Raw genomic sequence first — 22,820 nt, forward strand, 5'->3', positions numbered from 1 at the left:
AAGATGCTGGATTTTGTGTACAGAAATGGATATCAGAGGAAAATGTTTATCTTATTTTGGTGGAGACACCCTGAGGAGTCTCTGGCCGCAACCCCTGCTGATGTACATATAAAAAGAGACTATTTTGTTTATAAGAGCTTGTGTAATTTAAAGGTGTACATTTCTCTATGTTTTCAGAGTTGTGTGTTTTTTTTCTTGAAAGACAATAAATTGGTTGTGTAAATTGTGTGTTTCTTTTTTTAAATAAGCATAAGTTACCGGGTTGTTTGAAACTCTCCTTACAGGTCGTGGTTGGTTCAGTAATTACTTTGCTCCATAGTCCAGGTCTCCCAGAGGACGCCCCCCCGGTGATATACAGCCTCAACTCTTCTCAGCACATACCAACATTCACACATTATGACACCTTGTTCTCCCATATCATATATTTGCCTTACAAATGTCAGTTAATCAAAAACCAACCAGGAAACTTGGATAAGCAGATATTTGGACACAGCAGTAAGTAATGACACTGGTAGATATTGTCCATGATGTCCCTCTGGAACCACACACCTACATGGGACACAGGTGTAATTACCTGAACGTGTGTGGGACTGTGTGATGCTTAAGAGTAAAAAATACTGTGAAAACACCATGAAATGACTTTTTAGTTTGTACTGTATAGAAAAATGACTAATGTGTATACATTTAATATTCTATGTAAATTATTTGCATAATAATTAATTACTTGCAATTTCAGCGTCAGTAATATTTCATCAAGTGGTTTGCAGTTATAGTTAGTATGACTTTAATGATGGATAGTGGTATTACAAATTTCTAATGAGCCATAAGCAAAAGTTAGTCATATATATTAATAAATCCTGAGTTCTACAATCCATCATGTCTCCAGCTATGAATGTAAATAAGCAGTTCTACATTTTGATTGTAGATAAATTACTAAAAACCATCTAGGTGAAGAGTGTAATTAACACTGTGCCTAATTTGAGTGAGTGTGACACAACCTGGACATCACATGACACAGCCCATAACTGTCAACTAATGATTCTTACTGGTGCAAAGAAATATATGACATCACTGTTGCAAATCTCTCAGACGAAATAACCAGAAATTTATTAATTATGATAGCCTGAACTTGTTCCAGTAAAAGCATTGAGATTATTTTCTTAATATTAATCCGATGCAGATTCTGAAAGGTACACAAGTGTCACTCTCAAAACAGTCGCTCCTGTGATTTGGCAGCTAAATGCGTTTCGATTATTCTACTGGCAATGATATAAATGTGTAGGAAAAGAAATGTTCCGTTGTCTAACATCTTGGAAGACAGAAGTGTGAGTGTGTGTGTGTGTTTTTAGCAGGATGTCCTCCAACACAAGTTCCGCCTTTCTTCCTCCAGCCAGGGCCACGGCACAGGGTCAGCTGGCACACAGACACAAACACGGGAGGAAACTGGAGTCTCAACAAAAGAAAAGTCACATATTGGCTGTTTTATGAATTCCCACCAATTCTGAGACAACAGAAACAACAAGAAGACACGTTTTTACCCATTTTATACATTTTTATGGAAATATTCACTGACAACTGTTAAATAATTCTCCTTGCCACTCCTACAGAGAGGTGAAGGATCACTGTAGTGTACAGTAAGCTTCACAGTATTTATTACAGTATGTACATCCTCCATCTCCACCGGCCGCACACACTGACTCAGTGGATGAGCACATTACAAAGTCACATCTACAGGCCAAACACTGGCTCGCTCTACATTTCAAGTCAAAGCATTTACAAAAAGTGAATATCGGCATAAAAAGAAACAATTATCTGTACAGTGTTTGCACACAAAAATAGTTAATCTCAAATGAACTGCAATGCAAACTCTCTGAAGGTAACCATTTTGGTATGATTGGAAAACAATAAAAGAAAATGTGTTAAAAACAGTGTTAGATTCAGTTAATAAATAAACCCTTTTTAAAAATGCTTTCAACCACCATAAAAAGGCCAAACACAAAGAGGGGGACATCTTTGATGGCCAATAGGTAATTCAGACAGCCAGTCTGGAATCAGAGTGGTCGCCACAGAAACAGTGAAAGTGTATCATGAACTTCATGAAATATTCACAGTAGCTTCTCGTTTGGCTCAGTGTCACCTTACCCAGTATGTAGTGATGAAGTCAACGTTGCTTCTATTAATGTTAATAAGAATCATACATTATTCAGAGCATGAATATGATACTTGCATGAAGTTTAACTTCTCCTTTTCATTCTATGGCTTGTACATCTGCAACTGTCAGTGCAAAACCTTCAGCTTACTTCAGCTAACCTTTTGGTAAACATGTAAATTTTCTCCCTTCCAATCACATGCCTATGAATATTTGAAGGTCCATGAACTTAACATATTTTTTTAAAACATTGAAGATCACGGTATACAAATTCCCTCATTCCACTTACTCCCTTTTTCCAGGCCTCATATTCTTTTATCCTTTTCTTTTGCCATTACATTTAATTGAATGTATTATTTGATCTGCGGTCTTTGATTGTAAAAAGACATTGTAGTTGCTTCTTGTTTTAGAATTTATTTTCCCTCTGTGTGAAGCCGGTCACATATGTTTTGAAAGGCAGAATATGAATAAAGTTATTATTTAACAGATCTCTCTACAGATCAATATGACAATTGAGAAAAAACTATTAACCAAGACTATATGGTGCATCTGAAAGCTCCTGAAAAAGATAGTAAGAGTACATTGGACTTGAAGTTATGTCTAATGTGTAACATAGATGTAGTTTTTGTATTTAAAGAGAAACTAAACACCTACTAAAAAAGCAGTTTGAATTCTCACTCTGCTGCAGTTTCTGTGACACGGGACTGAACCAATTTCAGTAACACAAACAATTGGTGACAAACATTGTGGTTCGACACTACATGGTGGGTAAGGTGAGCAAAAATGTAGGCACTCCTCTGTGGAATGTTTTCAATTCAACCCTACAGCCTTTAACACTAGTGAACTAGTGATGTCGTTTCAGTGGAAATATAATAAGCCTGAAACTAAACTGTGTCAACAGATGAGGTCCACTCAGGGACAGTATCCTTCATTAGGTGAATGGAGAAGCTCATCGAGTGCAAATGCCCTCTTCATCTAGGCTACATTCCGAACAGGATATTAGGATTGTGCATTCAAGCAGCAAGCTCACTAATTTGGCCTTTGTCTGCAAATCTACTAAGCAGATTACTCCACTATTAGTTCCCTAAAATAAGAGCCTCTCGATTATTCTCACCCTAAAAATTAACTATTATTGTCCATGATTGCACTTATTTTTTTTATTTTATTTTTTTCAGGAAAAGTCTCTTGGTTGGTTTTTGCTCCCAAATAATTGCCAGTTCGTCTTCCACTAAGTAACCTCTTAAATTAATTTAGCCTCACAGAGCACTAAAATGAGTTATAATTCACATTCAGACAGCTCTTATCATCACTTCTGAGTCTAAGATCCATGGACACATTTCAGACATAAATGTGACCAATCTAAAAGCACTGATGATTGAAAACCAATATCGTCAGTTGGTCTCGGTGTGTTCTGTTGTTTAAAAGGCTGCCGCTCACCTTGGAAATTATTAAACTTGTCAGTTACGTGAGACCTTGTGTGGGGGACAAATGAGCTCAGTGTTCCCCCCCCCAGTCAATTTGTGTGGTTGTCATAGAGAAGTCCCTCGTCTTTTCTGGAGCCCAGCTTGAATGAACAGCTTCAGAGAGATTGAGGTATGTATTTACCAGTCGTCGGACCGGACAGATAAGTGATTACGTCAATGATGGGAAGGAGGACTGAATCCTGTCCTGTTGGTTAAGGAAGTGCGTGCGCGGGGTTGAGATTTAAAATATCATAAATGCTAAATTGTCATAACCAAGACAATTAAGAGACCACTTATGGACTCTAGGAAGCATTATTTAACAAATGTTGACAGTTCGTAATTAATAACTAAAACAATAAGTGATGTATGCAGGTGATAATCTATTGAGTCATTTCAGCCTGGACCTGGAGACAACAATCTCCAAATAGAAATCCTTTACTGGAGTAAAGTCAGTATATTTCCGCTGATTCTTTTTTGATTAAATTTGTATTATAAATCTGTTTCTTGGCTCCCCCCTAAATGCAATACTAAGAGTGGACATGGTGCAAAGAGCCCCAATGGGAATCAAACCATAGCCTCAAGCAGAGATGAGGAGCAGGTAACTGGAGTGTCACATTTGCAGAGTGGAGTCAAATTCGGAAATCTGAACATCCACATCCTTGTTCAAATGTGTTCATTGTGCATATCATACATACAATCCATAGTCCAGGAGCTATTACTCCTCTCATGTCATGTGCTACATCACTACTCTGTAAACTCACTTATTTCAAACTCCACATCTGTAGACTTTTGTATTGTTTGAAGTCTCCAGACCACACCATGGCTAACTCAAGGGACGTCACCTGAGTCAATCGTATGATTTCATGCTTTGGACCTACAAAAAGTTTTCATCACAATTTTTTTCATATTTGCAAAAGTATTTCAAACACTGGAGTCCCAGTTTAAGGGTTGATTTACTCCTCTCTGGAAGGGACAGAGGTGATCTCATGATTGACAGTGAGCCCCAGAAAACCCATTACTGGCTCCTTTTTAAAGCTACATTCAATTTCACCCTCGACACGAATTACGCAATGTGTGATTATGTAAGACATATTTGGCTGTAGGTCTGTGATGTGACTGGATTACAGAGTTGAGCTGAGAGCAGTCTCTGATGTTAAGTTGTCCAATGGAACAGGCGTTACAGTCTCAACATCTGTGGGCAAAGTGAGGGATGAAACCTGACTGTGGTGGGAGGAGAATAAAGATGGTAAACTGAGGAGCGGTAAAGCATTAGAGGAGAGGGGATTTTCCAAGAGGTCTGGCGAGTTTAACAGAGCGTGTCGCTTTTACCATAAAAGTCAAGGAGGTGGAAAAATGGTTTGAGGACAGAAATGGACAGAGATTAAAGTGGCCTTCACACGTGTATCCTTCATATCTACTGCTGCTCCCCTGCTCCAACTAAAACAACCCAAAGTGAACAAAAAGTTGACCTGAGATAAATAATCTACAAACATAACAAAATGCACATTTAGTTTCTCTCTATCACCGACTGCTAGAACACAATAGTGATTCAACGTACTGCCAGTCATTGAAAGGCTTCTCCTTTTGTCGCGCCACACATCTTAAAGTGTCAGGTTGGTCTTTCGAGGAGAAAAGTCCACGAGCTCAAAGAAAAGTAGTTTTCATACTTCATCAGCAGCAACAGCAGTTTGCTCAAAAGTTAGAGGAGGAACCGACAGAAGCTCAAACTGCATCAATCAGAGGAAAGGAGACGGCACAGTGCCACTCGGAGCAACAGATGCACAGGCGGACTCTGGGAAGTACAGTGCAGAGATATCACAGCCACAAGCACTTAGCACCAAAAACTGAGAAATGCAAATGAAGGATCAGGTAGATTAGAATTGTTAACAGGAGGAATGTTCTCACTGCACACCATATGCAGAATTTGAGGAATCCCAGGTGAAAAGCATCTGTAGCCAGTTTATAACTGTAATGAGGACGTGGCATTGAGCCACAGATACAATGCACAGAACAGGAGAAACTAACTGTCCTTACAGTGCCATCCCGCTTTTGACCTTCATTACCAGCGATTTGGAACATTTTGGCCCTGGTGTGAAGGACAGTAAAGCAGTGACCTCTCCCCAAACCCAGACTGCTGTGTTCACTACGACTGGTTCAGCTGCTGAGGGAAAGCAAGGCGTCAGGTTTATAGAGATAAACTAAGAACATACACACAATGAACTCATGGAAGTTTTATAGTTGTTGAGCTAGAGTTGTGACAGATGTGGAGCCAAGTCTGGAGGAATAAAAGAGCAACTGTGCTTGTTGCAGAAAAAGGATGCCAGGTACCAAGCAGTGCTCCATTGGCAACTGGCTCACTGAGAAGAGTTCCCACCGCAAAACCTTTTACACCCTCCTGCTTGTCTTCTCCTCTCATTCTGTCTAATCCTGTCTCATCTCCTCTCATTCTGTCTAATCCTGCCTCATCTCCTCTCATTCTGGGATCTGCATGGCCATCACCGCAGGTTTGGTCTTGAAGTACTGGTTGAAGCGAAGCACAGCGTACCTGCAACAAACATATAGGAAGGATCAGTCCAGTAGAGAAGTAAAAATTTAATTCTAATTCACCACTGCTGTGCAACATTTTCCATCCTTCAAAACAGGTTCAAATATGTCTAACAAAGATAAGGCCTTCAAATGTTATTACAAATTGACATTTGCTTTTGGTTCATTACCATTACAGATGTCTTTGTCCATTAATTACAAACAACAATTTGTAAGGACAGATCGCTCATCAAAATGTTTCCCTAAGCTAGAAACTAGCATGCTAGGCTAACTAGTTTCTACCAGTGGGGGCCTGTCAATAAGGGGCGATGCCCCCTCCACCATCCTGAAAAAAAATGTAAATAAACATTTTTGATTTAATTTAATTCTGCAATAATATTTTACTAGTACAATGCTCATTGTGGGTGAGCACCTTTGAGTTTTCAATAACATTTTTTTTTAAATTGTATTGGTTTAATTTCTGCCTAAATACATACTTCCTGGTGTGGGGCACCGGCCAAATTAGAGTAAATGTAAGTTCTAAAAGTCTGGGAAACCATGGGAACTGAGGCTGCTTATATATTGGTTGTTGCAGATTTTCCACAGAACGCAGCTCTCTGCACCCCACACACTCCCACTTTTATTTACAGAGAATTGGTATCGATTTACGTTTCTTTACATCTATTGTGATTGGTCGATCGTCACTGAGTTACTTCCGCTGCCGAGCTGACCGGCAAAGTTTTGGCTACTTCTGGTGGAATTGCTGCAAATCTGGTAATTTTGATACAAAAACAGTCTTTCATAAAGTGTTGGCACGGAGGTACTGTGGACAACGACGGGGTGCGAAACCTAATACATCTCTCTGGAAAATGCAAACAGCATTAAAGTTCCCACAGTCACTTAGACAACACAATGAGGCTACATGTTTGAAGGCTACAGGACTGGCATATTGTGTGTTGTTCTGTTTTGTTGAGTCTAGCTTAAGTTTGTTTGTCCAATACATTTTATCACTAGCTGCCACTGGTTTCCACCTATAATGGTGAAATATAAACGTGCACATAAAACTTACTAGTTCCCACAAGGAAAATTGATTACTGTTAATTTAGCTTGCTATAACTTTAACCCTGATTCAAACCAGATTTTACTCTCATTCATGTCATCTTAACATCTGCTGTGTCACTTGTTGGTCTCATACCTTCATTGTTGTGTTTGTCTTACATTATATAAAGAAGGATTTCTATCTAGCATTAGCTGTCTCTCCTTCATTGGTCCAGTTGGGGTTACAGCAAATCACCAAACTGTCAATACCCTTTTCATTTTAATACATTCAGGATATAGTAATTTAATAATTAACTTTACCAGACAAATATAAAATATTTTCTCACCCACTCACCCAGAGACTAAGAAGCCACACCCCATTTATCCAGAAACATAAATATTAATACAGAAGGTTTTTATAAAGATCAGCTTTAAGTCACTTGTTGACCATCGGAGTACTGCACCAGAGGGTGACCCTTATGCAGTAGAGACTAAAGATGCAGCACACAGGTCTAAACTGAATGAGTGTCAAATCAGAATGGAGAGCACTGACAACTGTTACAGACTGAGATTTTTGAGTTAAAACACTTATTTTGTAAATTCCAACACTTGTGGTAACAGTAACCGTCTAAAATACTATTTTAAAGTGCCATATTGAAGCTAGTGAAGATGTACACCTCTAGCAGTCGTACAGTGATAGAAAATTATTCATAGAATTGTAGCCCTCTGGATCGATAGAGTCGTGAGGTGCAGAGATTCCCAGCCCTAGAGTGATTTGTTTGTAGTCCATGAACCTCTTTAGGACCACTTCCTCGATGTAAACCACTAGTGGAGGCAAACCTGGGCTGGGTTGAAAGTCCATTTGATCTCCTTGCCAAATCACTATTCCTTGATCCTGATTTAAAACGTCCGGAGATCAAGGCCGAAAAGATGTGAGAAGCCGTAAGGACTTAGAAACGGTGAAACTTTACGAAATGAACATTTCGACTGCCCTCTTGGTTTTATGTTAGTGTTACAGGTGTGTGGTCACGAGGTGTTAAGCGGAATGGATGTTAAAAAATGAAATGAGAGGGATGCGGACTACAGGTTTTTCAGTTTCAGCTTTTCATTAAGTTCTGTTTAACCCACACAGTTCAAAAAATGTAATTTGATATGCAATATTCTACACAGGGGGGCTCCACACACAGTCACACACACACTTACCCGAGGAAGTCAAAATCGATGGAGGAGTATTTTGCCTGGATGAGTGCCCAGAAGCCCCAAAAGAAGTGAGAAGCCTTGGGGGAGACAAATCAGATATCAGGTAAGGTCAGGTCATGTGAGACACAGGGCATGTGAGTGCGTGTTTGCCAAAATTTTCTTCCTCACCAGAGCAAACTTGTTGACCTGTACATAGAGTGTCTCCAGCTCCCGCGGGCTGACCTCCTCTGTGTTCTTGGTGAAGAGTTTGTAGGCCTGCAGGTAAATTTTGAGCCAGTCCATTTGCATTTCCTGACTGGGGTACAGCCCATAGTCCAACTCAGCCATACCTGAGCACACACATGGTGGTATAAGAAGCTATACTACAGTACATGAATTTAAGATTTACCCTAACAGACAAATCACGCTGTGGTTCAACAAACCTGCAAACTCGTTGAAGTGGTTGCCGATGTCGAAGGCCTGGTAGTTGTAGCTGGAGTATTCATAGTCAATGAACCGAACATGACCTGAAAACACATCACATGTACAAAGTATTTAGGTCTGAGAAGGGTGCAGCCTGGTGCAGCTTTAATCCTAGTTATGAAAAATGGAAAGCCCCACTTCAGAACTCAATTGACCGTTGATGTCCTAGCAACTCAGACATTGTCAGAGAGGCCCTTTTCTGCTCAGTTTTCGACTATAGCCGAGTTGTGAGACATTAATTCCAGAAAATGTCTAGAGAAATGCGTCAGAACATTTTGCGGAGCTTGCATTTCACGTATGAAGAACGCATTAGGAGATTGTCGGAGTCAGACACTTTAATAACAACAACAGGAGGCTTTCCAGAATATTCATGCTACTAGGTAGAGCATGCAGAAAACAGGACATAAATTTGATGCCTTATAAATTGTGGGAATTGTAAAGCAAACACACATTTTTGACACCAATTCCTTTGTTTCATTGTCATAATGTGAATATTTGCGAGTAGAATAATCTTCCTTGAATGTTTTATTCATATGGAAAACAATTCTATGTTTCAGCCCATATCTAAAAATATGTACAACATCATCTCTTACTCTCTCCCACTCTCCCAATCTGACCAACAGATTCTGTACCTGTCTGTCGCAACATTCGCTTCTTCCTGTCCTCTTACTTAACCGCAGATGCGCAAGCCATCCCCAGCTCTGTGGTTGTCCGACTCAATGCGTTCCCCATTCTCCAAACCAACAGTCTGAAAGTAGCTTTCCATCAACCACATCTAGCTCACCAGTCTATTGCTACTGACCTTCTTCCTTTTCTCAGAATTAACCCTCTCCTCAAGAAACCCACCCTCAACCTATCGGAAGTAAACAACTACAGACCTGTCTCTCTTCTTCCTTTTATCTCCAACGCACTTGAGCGTACATAACAACCTTCTTCACACTGTTTGAGCAGACTCTCTCTCCTCGGTCCTCATCCTTTTAGACCTTCCTGCTGCGTTTGACATAGTGAACCACCAGATCCTTATTTCCTCACTTCAGAATCTGGGTCTCTCAGACTCTTCACTCTCCCTGCTCACATTCTACCTCAAAGGCCGCCCCCCTTCTGGGTAACTTGTAGAGGAACTGTGTCAGAACCTTGTCCTCTCACTACTGGAGTCCATCTAGGTCCTGTCCTGGGTCCTCTCCTTTTTTCTTTGCCCACCTATTCTCACGGCTATGTCATTCACTCACATGTCTTTACCTACCACAGCTACGTGGATGACATCCAACTAATTATCTCTTTCCCCCAATCTGAAACACAGGTAGCAGCACAAATCTCTCCCTGTCTGACTGACATCTCTCAGTGGATGTCCGCACACCACTTAAAAATCCACCTTGACAAGACCAAGCTACTTTTCCTTCCAAGGAAAGGCTCTACGACCCATGACCTTACTATCACCATGAACAACTCCGTGTTAGCCTCCACCCAGACTGCAGGGAACCTGGGTGTGACACTTGTCAGTCAACTCTTCCTCACTACCAACATTGCTGCAACAACCAGATCGTGAAGATACATGCTGCACAACATCAGGAGAATAAGTCCCCTTCTCACTCAGAAGGTGGCGCAGGTTCTGGTCCAGGCTCTGGTCATCTCACGCCTAGACTCCCTCCTGGCTGATCAGCCTAATAGTGCCATCCGACCTCTGCAGTTCATCCAGAGGCTGCATTTTAAAAACACATGTCCCTCTGACTACACCTTGGTTAAGAAGATGATGGTCTAATAACCATTGTCAAATCTCAAAAAGTTGAGAAAGCTGAGCTTAGTTGCACTTATATGTAACACTTTGTAGTTTGGCTTTTTTTAAGCCTATGTACTTAATGATTCTTGCTGTTCTGGGTTTGTACCCTCATGGTTGAATAAACTTATTATAAGTTGCTTTGGATTAATGTTTCAGCTAAATTATATGTAATGTAATGTGACATCACTTCACATGTGGAGTGCTGCAGTGCGATGAGATCACTCTGGTTGTTAGTTGAGAAATAAATGTGGGATACTGGGATTTACTAGAGGGTACCCACCCTCTTTTTCGTTGTGGATGATGTTCTTGCAGAGCAGGTCATTGTGGCAAAGCACTACAGGGGAGCCAAGTTTGGATAGATGCTCATTCATCCAAACCATCTCCTCCTCCAGAACGGCCTTGCTGGGCACCTCCTGCTGGATCCTGGGCAGAGAACACAGAGACAGATCGAGAGAGAAGAAAATGTCAGCACACTTCAGGTTCTGCAAACACAACACTGGGCCCTGTATGCATGGTAAGGGAAAGTGACAGGAACTGTTTTACTACGTACATATTGTGGATATTAATAAACAACCTTTCATTGTTTTGGTATCATTACTGAGCAGGAGCAACCTGTGTGGGATGTGAAAACAGCTAATTCGACATGCACTAACAATGCACAGGCTGGGGCACTGCCCAGCTGTTCTCCTGCGATCAAAGTGACAGAGAAACATGCTCCCAGTGGATACACATAGTGCTGCAGCTCAGTATGGACACAGTATTATGTCTCCTATGACTATAAATGTTTGACCTGTGATCTAATCTATCACTGTATAGTATTCATTTATCACCATGTATTAAAATATTTGACCTTTTCCAATTGTGTGCATATGAGACAGGCCGACTGAACGTTGATACATCCAACCAATGTCCAGCCGAAGTTGGGCGACACGCTGACCCATTCAGATCACCTGTGTCCGTCTGACAGTGGTATTATTGGCTAGTGGAGAAAGGGTTAAGTCAACGAGTCAGTGGCTTAGCCAACCAGACCAGAGTGCTGAGCAGAGACCCCTGTGCTAACTGTAATGTGCTTATGAGATTTAATCCACGGTCACAGTCAGCCTGGTAGCAGGAGACGAGAGACAACAGAGAGGGAGGCTGGGTAAAGAAGCGCACAGACAAGACATTACATAGACATTAAATTAGTTTACAGGACACTTTCTCAAATCTTAATAAGAACTACCACTAGCCTGACTACCTTACTCTCTACCCCGGAAAATGTGCCCTCACTTTAAGGTTAAAAAGGTCCTACAAGGACGTTTTCATTTCTGTTGATTTTGGCACCACTGAGGCAAAAGCACTAGTTTCCACTGTCACCTGCTGTAGAAACCTCAGTCTAGACAGTATAAGCAATTGTTTGTTGAAGGAGTGAAATAAAAGACATGAGACATGTAGTGAGTTCAGGACACACACCAAGAACATTACGACACCGCAGGTCTCATCAGATTGTTTCCACTGTAATAATATAACATAAAACAGTTTGAATCCTCTTCTCAGACCACTGTCTCTCTCAGCGATACCTGGGCGCACACACCAAAGCGTGACAAAGATCAAAATACTCAACATCTTAAAGATACATAAAATATGAACCCACTTGTCAGTGAAGACAATTTTTTAACAATTATATTACTGATCAAACATACCCATTAATTATTAACCACGTTTATACAGGTACAAGAAATCCATACTTGCCGCTCCTCTTGTGGGCAAATGGCACATCCCTCCTGAGAGAACACCAAATCAGGAAGAATCCCCACACACATCAGATATTCTTCCTGACTCGCTGCCTCACCTTTACTTGCCATAACTTTCTCTTACATGGGAATATAACACGTCACACAGACATCTGCCAGTTCTTTGCAAATGCACATTAAAATGTGGGTTTTTTAAACCGTGATCCAGACGGTGTTGTAACAAGTGTCTGCTGTCCTGGAGCTGGGCACTCAAGCTATCTGTGTTACCAAGGAAGAGAGGAAAGTGACCCGATACACAGAGCTAAGCAAACATCTGCTGGCCCACTGCATGCCTCAGACTCCATAATCCATTCGCCTGTTACTGTTACAGTTATATAAACCACATGCTGGACTTAATCTAATAGCCATTAGAGCAAAGATATCAGCTGTGACTGGGCAGGTGGCCCGGTTATGAAACTGTCCACCTTTGTCCACAGGTTGTGTCAAGAAGCAAAGTGAACCATCTTCAGCGTGAACTCCCATTAACTCTTCTGTGTCTGCTCAGAGAACGATCTGATTATCATATCTACAGATGATCTATAGCCTTGACCTCTAATGTTCCTTTCTTTCATTATTACACACTATATCAACAGGCTTTAGATTGATTGCAACACATGAAAGGGTTGTTGTATTTAATTTTTATAATCCACATTTATTTCTCTGAAGACCTTAATTAGGTTCTGTTTTTGTCTGAGTAGACAATATTAGCATTTACAGCTGTTTACTCATCAATTGGGCAGAAACATTGTGTGGTCAGCATTAGTCTTAACTCCTTCACTTACAAAGAGCTGTGTCCAGCAGTGGAAAGCAGTGCTGATGTCAACTCTTCTCTTGCTTTTATTCCGATCACTTCTTAGCTTCTACTGAAGTTAACTTTCTTTTCTCAGAGGGTGTATTGTATCCCTTTGGCTTGTAAATGAAATGATGACAGAAGCTGTTGGCAAGTGACCATCACCTCCACATGCTGATACATATAGCACTTTTAACTTCTAAATAACAAGACTATGACTCTACACAGCCATGCTAGCATCTCTGCTAGTCTGTACGTATGTATGTAACACTATGTTTGAAATGCTAATATGCTAACTACATTAGCCCCAACAAAAGACAATGGTTGTGTCTGAAATCCCCAGGGTTCGTCCGACGACGATGTCTGACGGGCATCACGATGTTGAGCCTACATTGTAATTGGGTCATTGTGACAGGATTACGACATCCAAGAGCGACAATGTGATCATTAAATGTTTATTTAACACTTAATAGGAGTGCAATGCATGATACTTCATGTTGCACAGTTAGTCACCATCTGTTGTTCTATACTTTTGACGATGCACTGTAGGATAAGAAAAGTCCACTATATAGGGTATTAAAAACGCTACAAAATGGCGTGCTCACTATATAGTTATTGGTGAATGATTCAAGCTTAGGTTTGGAAACTGGGAGATTGGCTAGTTTTGACAACTTTCCCAAACTTAAGAATGCCGCGGCCTAATTTGAAAACTGAAAAATGTGTGCGGCCCAACCACACCTTTAATCCTTTCTGCAAGTCATCTTTTTAGTTTCGAATGATTCAGTTTGACTTTCTGATTCCCCTTCGTCATTAACAGCTTTCCTCTGCTCCATCTTGCTCGACCCAGCACACGACAAAGTTCTCCCTCACCTATGATTCCCCCGCTAATGATGCGGTCAGGTGTTAATGTGACAGTCAGCAAAAACAATGACACCTGCTATATAGGTCAAATAAAATAAGAACGTTGAATTTAAATCTCATGTCTTTGTTTCAATAACTGTGATGATTACTTAAAAAAATAAATTATACATGTTTTGTGGTAATCAACGCTTACTTACAAATCTGAAACTTTTTTATCTATTTATTTTCTGATGACATCTCACGGCCCACCTGCAGTGGCTTGACAGCCCACCAGGGGGCCGCGGCTCACACTTTGGGAATGACTGGACTAGACAATTATGTTTACTTCAGATAATCTTTTTTGAATGGAGAGAGTATCTGTGTAGCATCTGCTCCTACATATCTGCATCATGTTTGAAGTTAATGTTGCTAAGCCAGAGAGCGTCTTGTCATTGGGATATAAAACAACCCACATCCCTCTCCAACCAGATTATAATTCATAATGCATGGGGTGGATTTTGTGTCGTGTTGGGCTCAGGTAATTGATAAACACATTTGAGGGTTGCGTGGTGCACATTGGCCCTCATAAAAGATTTGGCTGGACTCCTGATCTGACCTGATGTTGGAGGCTTGGTCTGTGAACTCTGTGGCCACAAGAGAGAAGTATTGTCTCATCTTGATCCAGAGGTCGGGTTTGGGGATGCAGCCGTTGTGTGCGTGGATTGCATGGATACGAGCCATCTCCCCGGATATCATTCTGAGAGGAGACAAAAATACACAAACAGAAGATCACGATGGGATTTTCAACATGAACGATTAGACTGTTTTCTACATGATTACAATGAACTCCAAGGATCTAGTGACCGACAGCCATGCTTCAGAGTTAAGATAATGCTATCTACAAGGTTAGATGAGGACAAGAATCTCTTGCAGAGTTCCGGAAAGAAGTCTAATGAAAACAACACTTTATGTAATACACACTGAGCTGACCCAAATAATGTGGTAAAAAACATCAAGGACATTGAGCATTACCAAATAAAGAATTAGAATTGACTGCTTTGGGCACATTTCTGTTGATAATCCAGGCCACCAGCAATACTTTTGTACAAATATTTTTGGGATGGGCCCGTGTTTATTTGTTTTCCTTTGTATCATCTGCATGTAACTTATTAGTGGATGCTTCACTTTGGACTCTCCTGCAATGTTGAGGCATTTTAAAATAGTCTAAGATCCTATGTGGAAAAAAGAAACCACAAAAGGGTTCTGAGCAAACCTCTAGCTCCCAATACTATATAAATGTATCATCTCTGGGCTACGTCAAAATCTTGAGTAGCCCAATGACTGTACCATGTCCACACCTGAGCAGGGTAGGATCCCGGACATCCTGCGTCCCAAGAGCGTCCCCTTGCATGAACTCATAGCAGATGCCGTTCTGAAAGGTGCAGTAGAGGCGGGGCGCACAACCGTTTGCATGTAGCACCTAAACATGAGGCACACAAAAAAAGAAAAAACAGCACATTGAACAAATCTGTGGTGCTTAAAGAGACAGCACATACACATTTGCTTTTATATTACCTGAAAGCTTTTGAGCTCATTGTCTCTGTTCACGATCAGCTCTGTCTTGTTGCCGTATACTCGCACCAGCACCACATCGTCCGGACTCTCCTCCACATAGCAGCCCACCAGCTTGTTGGTGGTTCCATCAGTGAAGAGCTGGGAAGAAAATGAGTCATATGATACAGTTATTTCATATGAATAACTAGTAAGATGAATTTGAGTTATTGTGTGTATTTCTAAATAGAAAACACATGAGGTATTTTAACTGATGTCCAATAAATGCAGTACTGCTGTTTTGTTTTGTACAACTAAGATTTGAGACAATGCATTAGACTGCACCGTAAGACTCATCTCAAGCCAATACAATTACTTATTTTCTAGTTCAATATCCATTTAGTTTATTGTAGTTATTTATTGTTATTTCTAATTTTTCCATAAGTCCTGCAAACCTAAACTTCTGGTGAATTGTTTTTAGTTTTTTACATTGGCAAAATGGAGGCACATTGAATCTTCTGCAGGTTGGTGCTGCTGTTGCATCAGTTAGTGAGTAAGTGCTGCCCAAAGAAAAGTATCCCCTGCGTCTGAGGTCGAGCCTTAAATATCTGGATCGCAGCATCACTCCAGTGGAAGCCTTTGAGCCAAGCCCATCCCACTGCTGCAAACACAATAACAACATACACATGTGCCCCCAGCCCGGACGCTCACTCACGCATATCTGACATTCCACACGTGACTTACCACAAAGATGGGCGCACAGGCCTCCCTGTTATGACCGTACATACACAAGCACAGACGCCCTTGCTACAACATGACTGATCCAGTCTACCCGCCACACAATACGCCGCTAAGACCGGCAATCAATACATCGACACACAGCGATAAGCTTGGACCCAGACAGAGGTAAACATTCATCCATATACTGTCTGACATTTCACCCCCCCATCCATCAGTGAGTCTAGGTTCGGTGGTCTGATTGCACGGCCCTGAACTGAATTATTTTGGCAGAGAAGACTCAGTCTGTCTTCAGCGTGAGAATGTTGTAAAAGGAGATTGCTGCTCTGTTGGTACTGGCACAATCTGTCTGTTATCAGAACCTCTGTGCGAGTGTGAGATGTTTGGAAATGACATTGTGTATTTACAGTAAAAGTCTTCCTGTCCAGGTGGAGGGACTGAGCAGCTGTTTCTGTCAACAGTGCCCTGCTGCTCCCCACCACATTTAATACTTCCCGCTTTCATCAAAACAACAGTCCTGCTGCTCAAGAACATCCTTCCTGACTCATCCAAAATAACCAACTCTAAACTTAATCTCACATTGTCCTCACTCCTAACTGATGTGACTTGAATATATTGACAGTCATGCAGCTTTGCTATTCCACACCTGGACAATAGCATCCGGTGGGAAAAAGCTGTTTGGGGTGGCGGTCATTGAGAAAAGCCGTGGAAGTGAGGCTTTCAGCAGGCCAGGTGAACTCTGCCACGTTCTGGGTGGCAGGTGTGTAGTCCGATCCACAGAGATTAGCCACCAGGATGTAAACACACGGTTGCCATAGCTGGGTTAAATCATGGCACCATAATAGTCACAGCAGTAAATGGTGTCACTCCATTGACTTTGATCTGACAATGAGACATGAGTCACTTGATCCTTTACGATGAATCAACTATACAATGTCCTTTACCTGAGAGGCCCATCAACCTATTTACCAAACCACCACCTTCAGCATTTGTCAAGTGACTCATGAAAAATACATTGTGCCTCCTTTCATGATCCGGGCCCGAAAATGTTTGATCTGCACATCCCTTATTATGTCAAATGAATGCAGGACTACATTAAATAAAACAAAAACTGTAGCCCTGTCTGAATCACTTATTAGTGCTTGTTATACTTGTTCAAACAATTGTTTCTATTTTCCATTTATATTCTAAATGCACATCTCCATTTGTGGGGCATGAAAACACCACAACCAATAATGGAAATTAGTAGTTGTCGAATTTAGTAGACTTTATATTGTTATACCTGGCAAACTTGTATTATTACAAATATCAGACTCAGAATGGAATGAACTTTAACACAAAACCTCAAAAGAAAAAAGTCAACACGCTGGTATATCTTAAACCTGAACCCAGTCAAATAACCAGTCTGTTGAGTTTTCATTTTATTTGCTAAGAATTTGTGTATTTGTTCTAACAGTACCACAGAAAAAGTTCAGACACCACACTTTACTTACATGCGCACTGGGACTTCACAACTTCTTAGCACATGAGATAATGAAACAAACATGCAGGTAATACAGACTGATGCCCATTGTTACTTTAATAGATTAATGAACGAGTAGAGATAAGTGTTTAATTGACATTGTTAACACAACAAAGAGCAGAGAGCCAACCCTGGATTAAAATGTTATCTTTGAAAGATCAAGATATACTTGATAGGACTCCTTTACTTTCCGTTTTCTATTTGCTGCCTAAATATTAATTTGAATAAATCTGTTAGGTGTCTCCTTTTTCTTTTCACCTAATTTTAAAAAGCTGGGACCTTTCTTTGAGGAGTTTGGATGTTCTCCCTGTGTCTGAGTGGGTTTTTCTCCTGGTTCCTACCATAGTCCAAATACATGCGGGTTATATTAATTGGAGACTTAAGACTGACTATAGGTATTAATGTAAGACTGAAGTGTTGCTTGTTGGGTTGTATGTCAGCCCTGTGATGAGCTGGTGACCTGCCTAGGGTAAACCCTGCCTCTTGCACAATGTGGGCTGCATGGGATTGACTCAACCATTAAGAAAGGGATAAGCAGGATAGAAAAATGATTTTTTTTTAACTTTTATTCTAATATCTAAGGTTAAGTTTTTGTACCATTTCATTATGTAAAAAGGGTAGATTAACTAGTTGGCCAAAAGGAAGGCAATTTATCAATAACTAATGCGATGAACAATTTATCCTTTCATTTATTTTATAAATATTACTATATGATATTATTTAAGTCCCTCAAATGTGAGAAGTAGCTGCTTTCCAATGTCTAAACATTAGCTTAAATATTTATATTTTCTATATTATTCTAAAGTTCTATACATTTGTGTTTCTTTCTCTTTCTTTGATTTAGAATAAAGGTTAAATTAAGTTTGGTTAAACTGTCACCCACCAAGCCAATACATTTGTTTATCGTAAGGATTTGATAACGACATCTTAAGAACCATTGCCCTTTTCTAAGATAAACATTGGCCGATATAACAGTATCGAAAAGGTTTTTACCAGTATTGGCCCCAAATAATCCATATCAGCTGGCTTTACAGATCACTCATTATTTGAATGATATTCTAATGTTATGGAGCTTTAAAAAATATTGATTATGAAAACCATCAATTGTTGCAACCCCGCTTTTATTTTCAGTAAGTTATTAATATTATCAGCAGCAGCAGTTTAACTTTCAATGTCGATTACACCCAACTGATTGGACTTGACTAAAAACTCACGGCGACACAATTTAACAACATTAGAGCTGTAACTATTACATGTAACCAAACACCGTGTTGCAGCATTCTTCCATGCGAGAAGTGAGAGCTGAGTCTGTCATTAAATTCTCTGACTTCAGGATGAAGTTCCTTCCAACAGACTGTCTGCAGAACTGGTTTTACAGTGTCTCTTTCAGACACAAGCATCAGAAACATGAAAGCTTGCTGGGACAACAAGGACCGAGTCTACTGGAGCAACAGTTCCTCTCATGTACCTCTGGACCATCTGGTTTCTGCTCCTGTCACTTGAATGTGAATTAATTAAAACGTTTATGAAATTTAAAGGCATTCAAACTAACAACATCCCTTTATTACTCTAATATTTCAATATAACTTACTCCTATTATCATTCAATCAATCAAATTTTATTTGTATAGCCCACATTCACAATTAACAATTCGTCTCATAGGGCTTTAACATTGTGTGACATCCTCTGTCTTTAACCCTCAACAAGAGTAAGGAAAAACTACTAAAAACCCTTTTAACAGGTAAAAATATGTAGAAACCTCAGAAAGAGCCACATGTGAGGGATCCCTCTCCCAGGACGGACAGAAGTGCAATAGATGTCAAGTGTAGGAAAACATCATTGGGATTAAAGTTTTTTAGCAGCATCGATGAGGGTAAACATTTTTGAAGGATAACTTCAATACTATATGTCAAGTATTGCGATTAACTAATTTATATTGCCACTTTAGTTTAGTGTTAGTTAACTGTCTAATCTGTTGGCATTTGCTCTTTGTCCGAATGACAATATTCTAACGAAGACAATAATAATCTGGTTATAAAACATGAAGACTTATTTCTTCACTAGAGAGTATTGTTTGCATGCGGTGCTGAAATATACAGGTAAGGTCGGTGAGACGATTTGTGTTGCAAATGTCACTGAGCTGCTACACCCATATGAGGTGTTGGTCAAGAACTTCAGGGCAGTAAAATCAACACTTCCACACTTTATAAAGTATATAAGGTGTGGTAATAATGTCTTAATGTCTTTTAACAGTATGCAGTGACCAGACGCCACCAGGACATCTCATGTTTCTATGACTTTTAACACTGGGGCTGAGTTCAGCCAGCTGTGACAGCCTCCATTAGGTGTGTCTTTTCCCATGAGAAATTAACAATCCTCATGTTTCCCAACCAAACCGAGCCCCATGTCACCACCAGCTGACACCGACACCAGGTGACAGCCTGACTTGGCCTTCATCCAGATGACTGGCTGCTCCACGTTTCGTACTCTGGTCACATAAAACTGTCTGATAAGGGAAATGACGTTAGCTCGATAGATGTGATATTCCCCTGGTGTCGTTTATGCTAATCTACTAACCGGTATTAGCTTGCTAGCACAGACAGGAGTTCCTACTGGCCACGTCTTGCTAGCTTAGTCCACGTTGTTCCACAAAACACCTGAAGAAGGTGCTCATTCATAAGTGAGAGGGGGGGGTGTTGGAGAAGCAACACCGGTGTGTCGTGTTTCCACGGCTCCCTCGTAGAGCTGTCAGTCTGAGCCTGGCCACACGGTGCTAACTAAGCTAGCATAGCGGTGGAACCTTACCTTGGTCTTGACCAGGCTGGAGTCCCACGCCGGTCTCAGCTCTTTGATGATCTCCATCGCTCCCCCCACCACGTCATGTTCGTCCACGAAGATGGGGATTTTCCTGATGACCGGCGAGCCGACGGGCACCAGTATCTGAGTCTCCATCCTGCAGCCGCGTATCTGGATCGTTAATCTCCGCTTCCTTCACTTCCAGACACCGCAGCATGCAAAGGGGGTCGCTCGGTTGGCAAGCAGCTAAATCTTCCGTGTGTGTGTGTGTGTTGGTGTGTGTGTGATTGTCAGGTTCTTAAACTTGCGAAGGGCAGCGGTGGCTTTGAAGAGAGGAGGCTGGAGAAGATGAATGGTAACACTGCCGGTAGAGATGCTGGCCGCCGGTTTATCTTGGGAGCAGTCAACCCGCTGTACCACTTCCTCTTCCTTGGCTCCGCCCTCCCCGGGATCATCCGATTGTACCGTGCCTGAGATGCCGGCCACGCCTACTTTCACCCCTCACGCCGGCTTGAGTCGAATGGAATGAAACTCTGCTGCCTTGGAGTCTCTCATTAAAGGCACTACGCGCTGTACGTAGGGCTCCAAGTCCTGGGGGGGGCACCAAAAAATATGCAACTGAAAAATCATCATAGTTATAATAACATTATAATAATTATGTATCCGAGCGTTTGGTTGTATCAAAGGACGAGAGCAGGTCATGCGGTCGCTACAGCACACCCGTTTATTCTAGGTTCATTTTACAACTTCACTCATCACAGAACCCACTTCCTTTAAAACCCCCTTTCAAAATAAGAGTCACTACCGACAACCCGGTTAGAACAGGAAATACAAATCAACCCTCAACAATAACGTCATGAAATAAAATAGCTTACAATTATAATGCCGATATTATTTCAGTATAGAAATATTAGGGCACATTTTAGGCATGTATATCACAAAACACGCAGAACAAGAGATATATTTAATTGCTCCAAAAAAGTTAGGACTTCCCAAGCTCACAGTGGGTTCCCTTTCCTATCTCAGTGGCCTGACGAACTTTGACAGTAGTAGGCTAGGTCAACTTTTCGAAAATGGCCTCAAAAAGACAACAGGAGTCAGGGGCAGAAAAAAGAAAGAGAACGAAACTGCGAGATGATGCCCGTGCATCACTTTCAGGTAAGTCAATTAAATACGGGAAATGTGCTGCTAATTTAATGGTTAGCCTATGCATACACCTCGAACTAGCTGACGTTATTGCTAATGTTAGCACACTCAAATATGTTATAACGTAGGTGCAAGCTAAATTGAGATTTTACTGTTAAACATTATGCATTTTACAAGTAGGCCTACCTGATAAATGAAGGGAGAGAGCACCTTGGCTGCATGCTTTCAGTTTTAAATGTTTATAATTTTTTCGGTATAAGATTCTTTGTATGAATATTTTGTCTCTCTCTATACTGATACTTTTTCGTCGTATTTCTAAATTAATGCAGGGTCTATTCTGAGATATGTACAAGGAGAAGCATGTGACCAAGACGAAGATGCAGACGAGGAGCAAACGTCTTGCAGGTCTGTAGACTCCACAACACCAAGCCCTGCTGATCAACAACCCTCTACCAGCAGTTTAGGGACAGATCTGCAGAGAACCATCACCTCTGAAAGCACAGGTCCTGTCATTGAGAGTCCATCAGCAGGTGACAATGTAGAGACCTGTGTGCTCCCTCCAGCTGATCCTGCTCTTCGGCCGCCACAAGTTTAAGACGCGGATCATGTTGAAATAGTACGAAGAGGTCCATTTAAAATCCCATCAGATTTTAATTTTCCAAGGGGACTAGATGGCAGGGCGTTTCATAGTAGCCTACAATTCAAAACACTCTCAAATGGAGAGAAAATCATGAGAATTTGGCTTGTTTACTCGCAACAAAGCAAAGCTGTGAAGATTTTCTCAATACTTGAATGTGTGTGTTTTAGCTGTTCTACAAAGTGTGTTTACACAGTAATGATAAATTGTGTGACTTTTTTGCTTCTAAATCTTTGCTTTATTGAAGAAGATTGCTAACTTGTATACTTCTGCTTTTCAGTTTGTATTTATGGATGACTATTTAATTTCTACGAAGATTTTGCACATCCCAATACTTGTGTGTATGTATGTTTTGGCTGTTCTGTGTACTGTGTTTACAAAGTAGATTTTCCTTTTTCGTTTTAATAAAATGTTAA

General features: G+C 40.8%; 1 protein-coding gene across 1 annotated transcript; it reads right to left on the minus strand.

Annotated features, from left to right (window-relative positions):
• Window positions 1–1,546: 1,546 nt before the first annotated feature.
• etnk2 (ethanolamine kinase 2) lies at window positions 1,547–20,908 on the minus strand. The gene is made up of 9 exons (XM_061069977.1): window positions 20,631–20,908; window positions 15,590–15,727; window positions 15,373–15,494; window positions 14,631–14,771; window positions 10,893–11,035; window positions 8,796–8,879; window positions 8,542–8,702; window positions 8,377–8,450; window positions 1,547–6,157 (listed from the first exon to the last, which is right to left on the minus strand). Exons 1-9 carry the CDS (start codon window positions 20,775–20,777, stop codon window positions 6,085–6,087), a joined length of 1,083 nt encoding a protein of 360 aa, XP_060925960.1. The 5' UTR covers window positions 20,778–20,908; the 3' UTR covers window positions 1,547–6,084.
• Window positions 20,909–22,820: the final 1,912 nt, after the last annotated feature.

Source organism: Limanda limanda, chromosome 4 (assembly GCF_963576545.1).
Source record: "Limanda limanda chromosome 4, fLimLim1.1, whole genome shotgun sequence".
Taxonomy (NCBI): Eukaryota; Metazoa; Chordata; class Actinopteri; order Pleuronectiformes; family Pleuronectidae; genus Limanda; species Limanda limanda.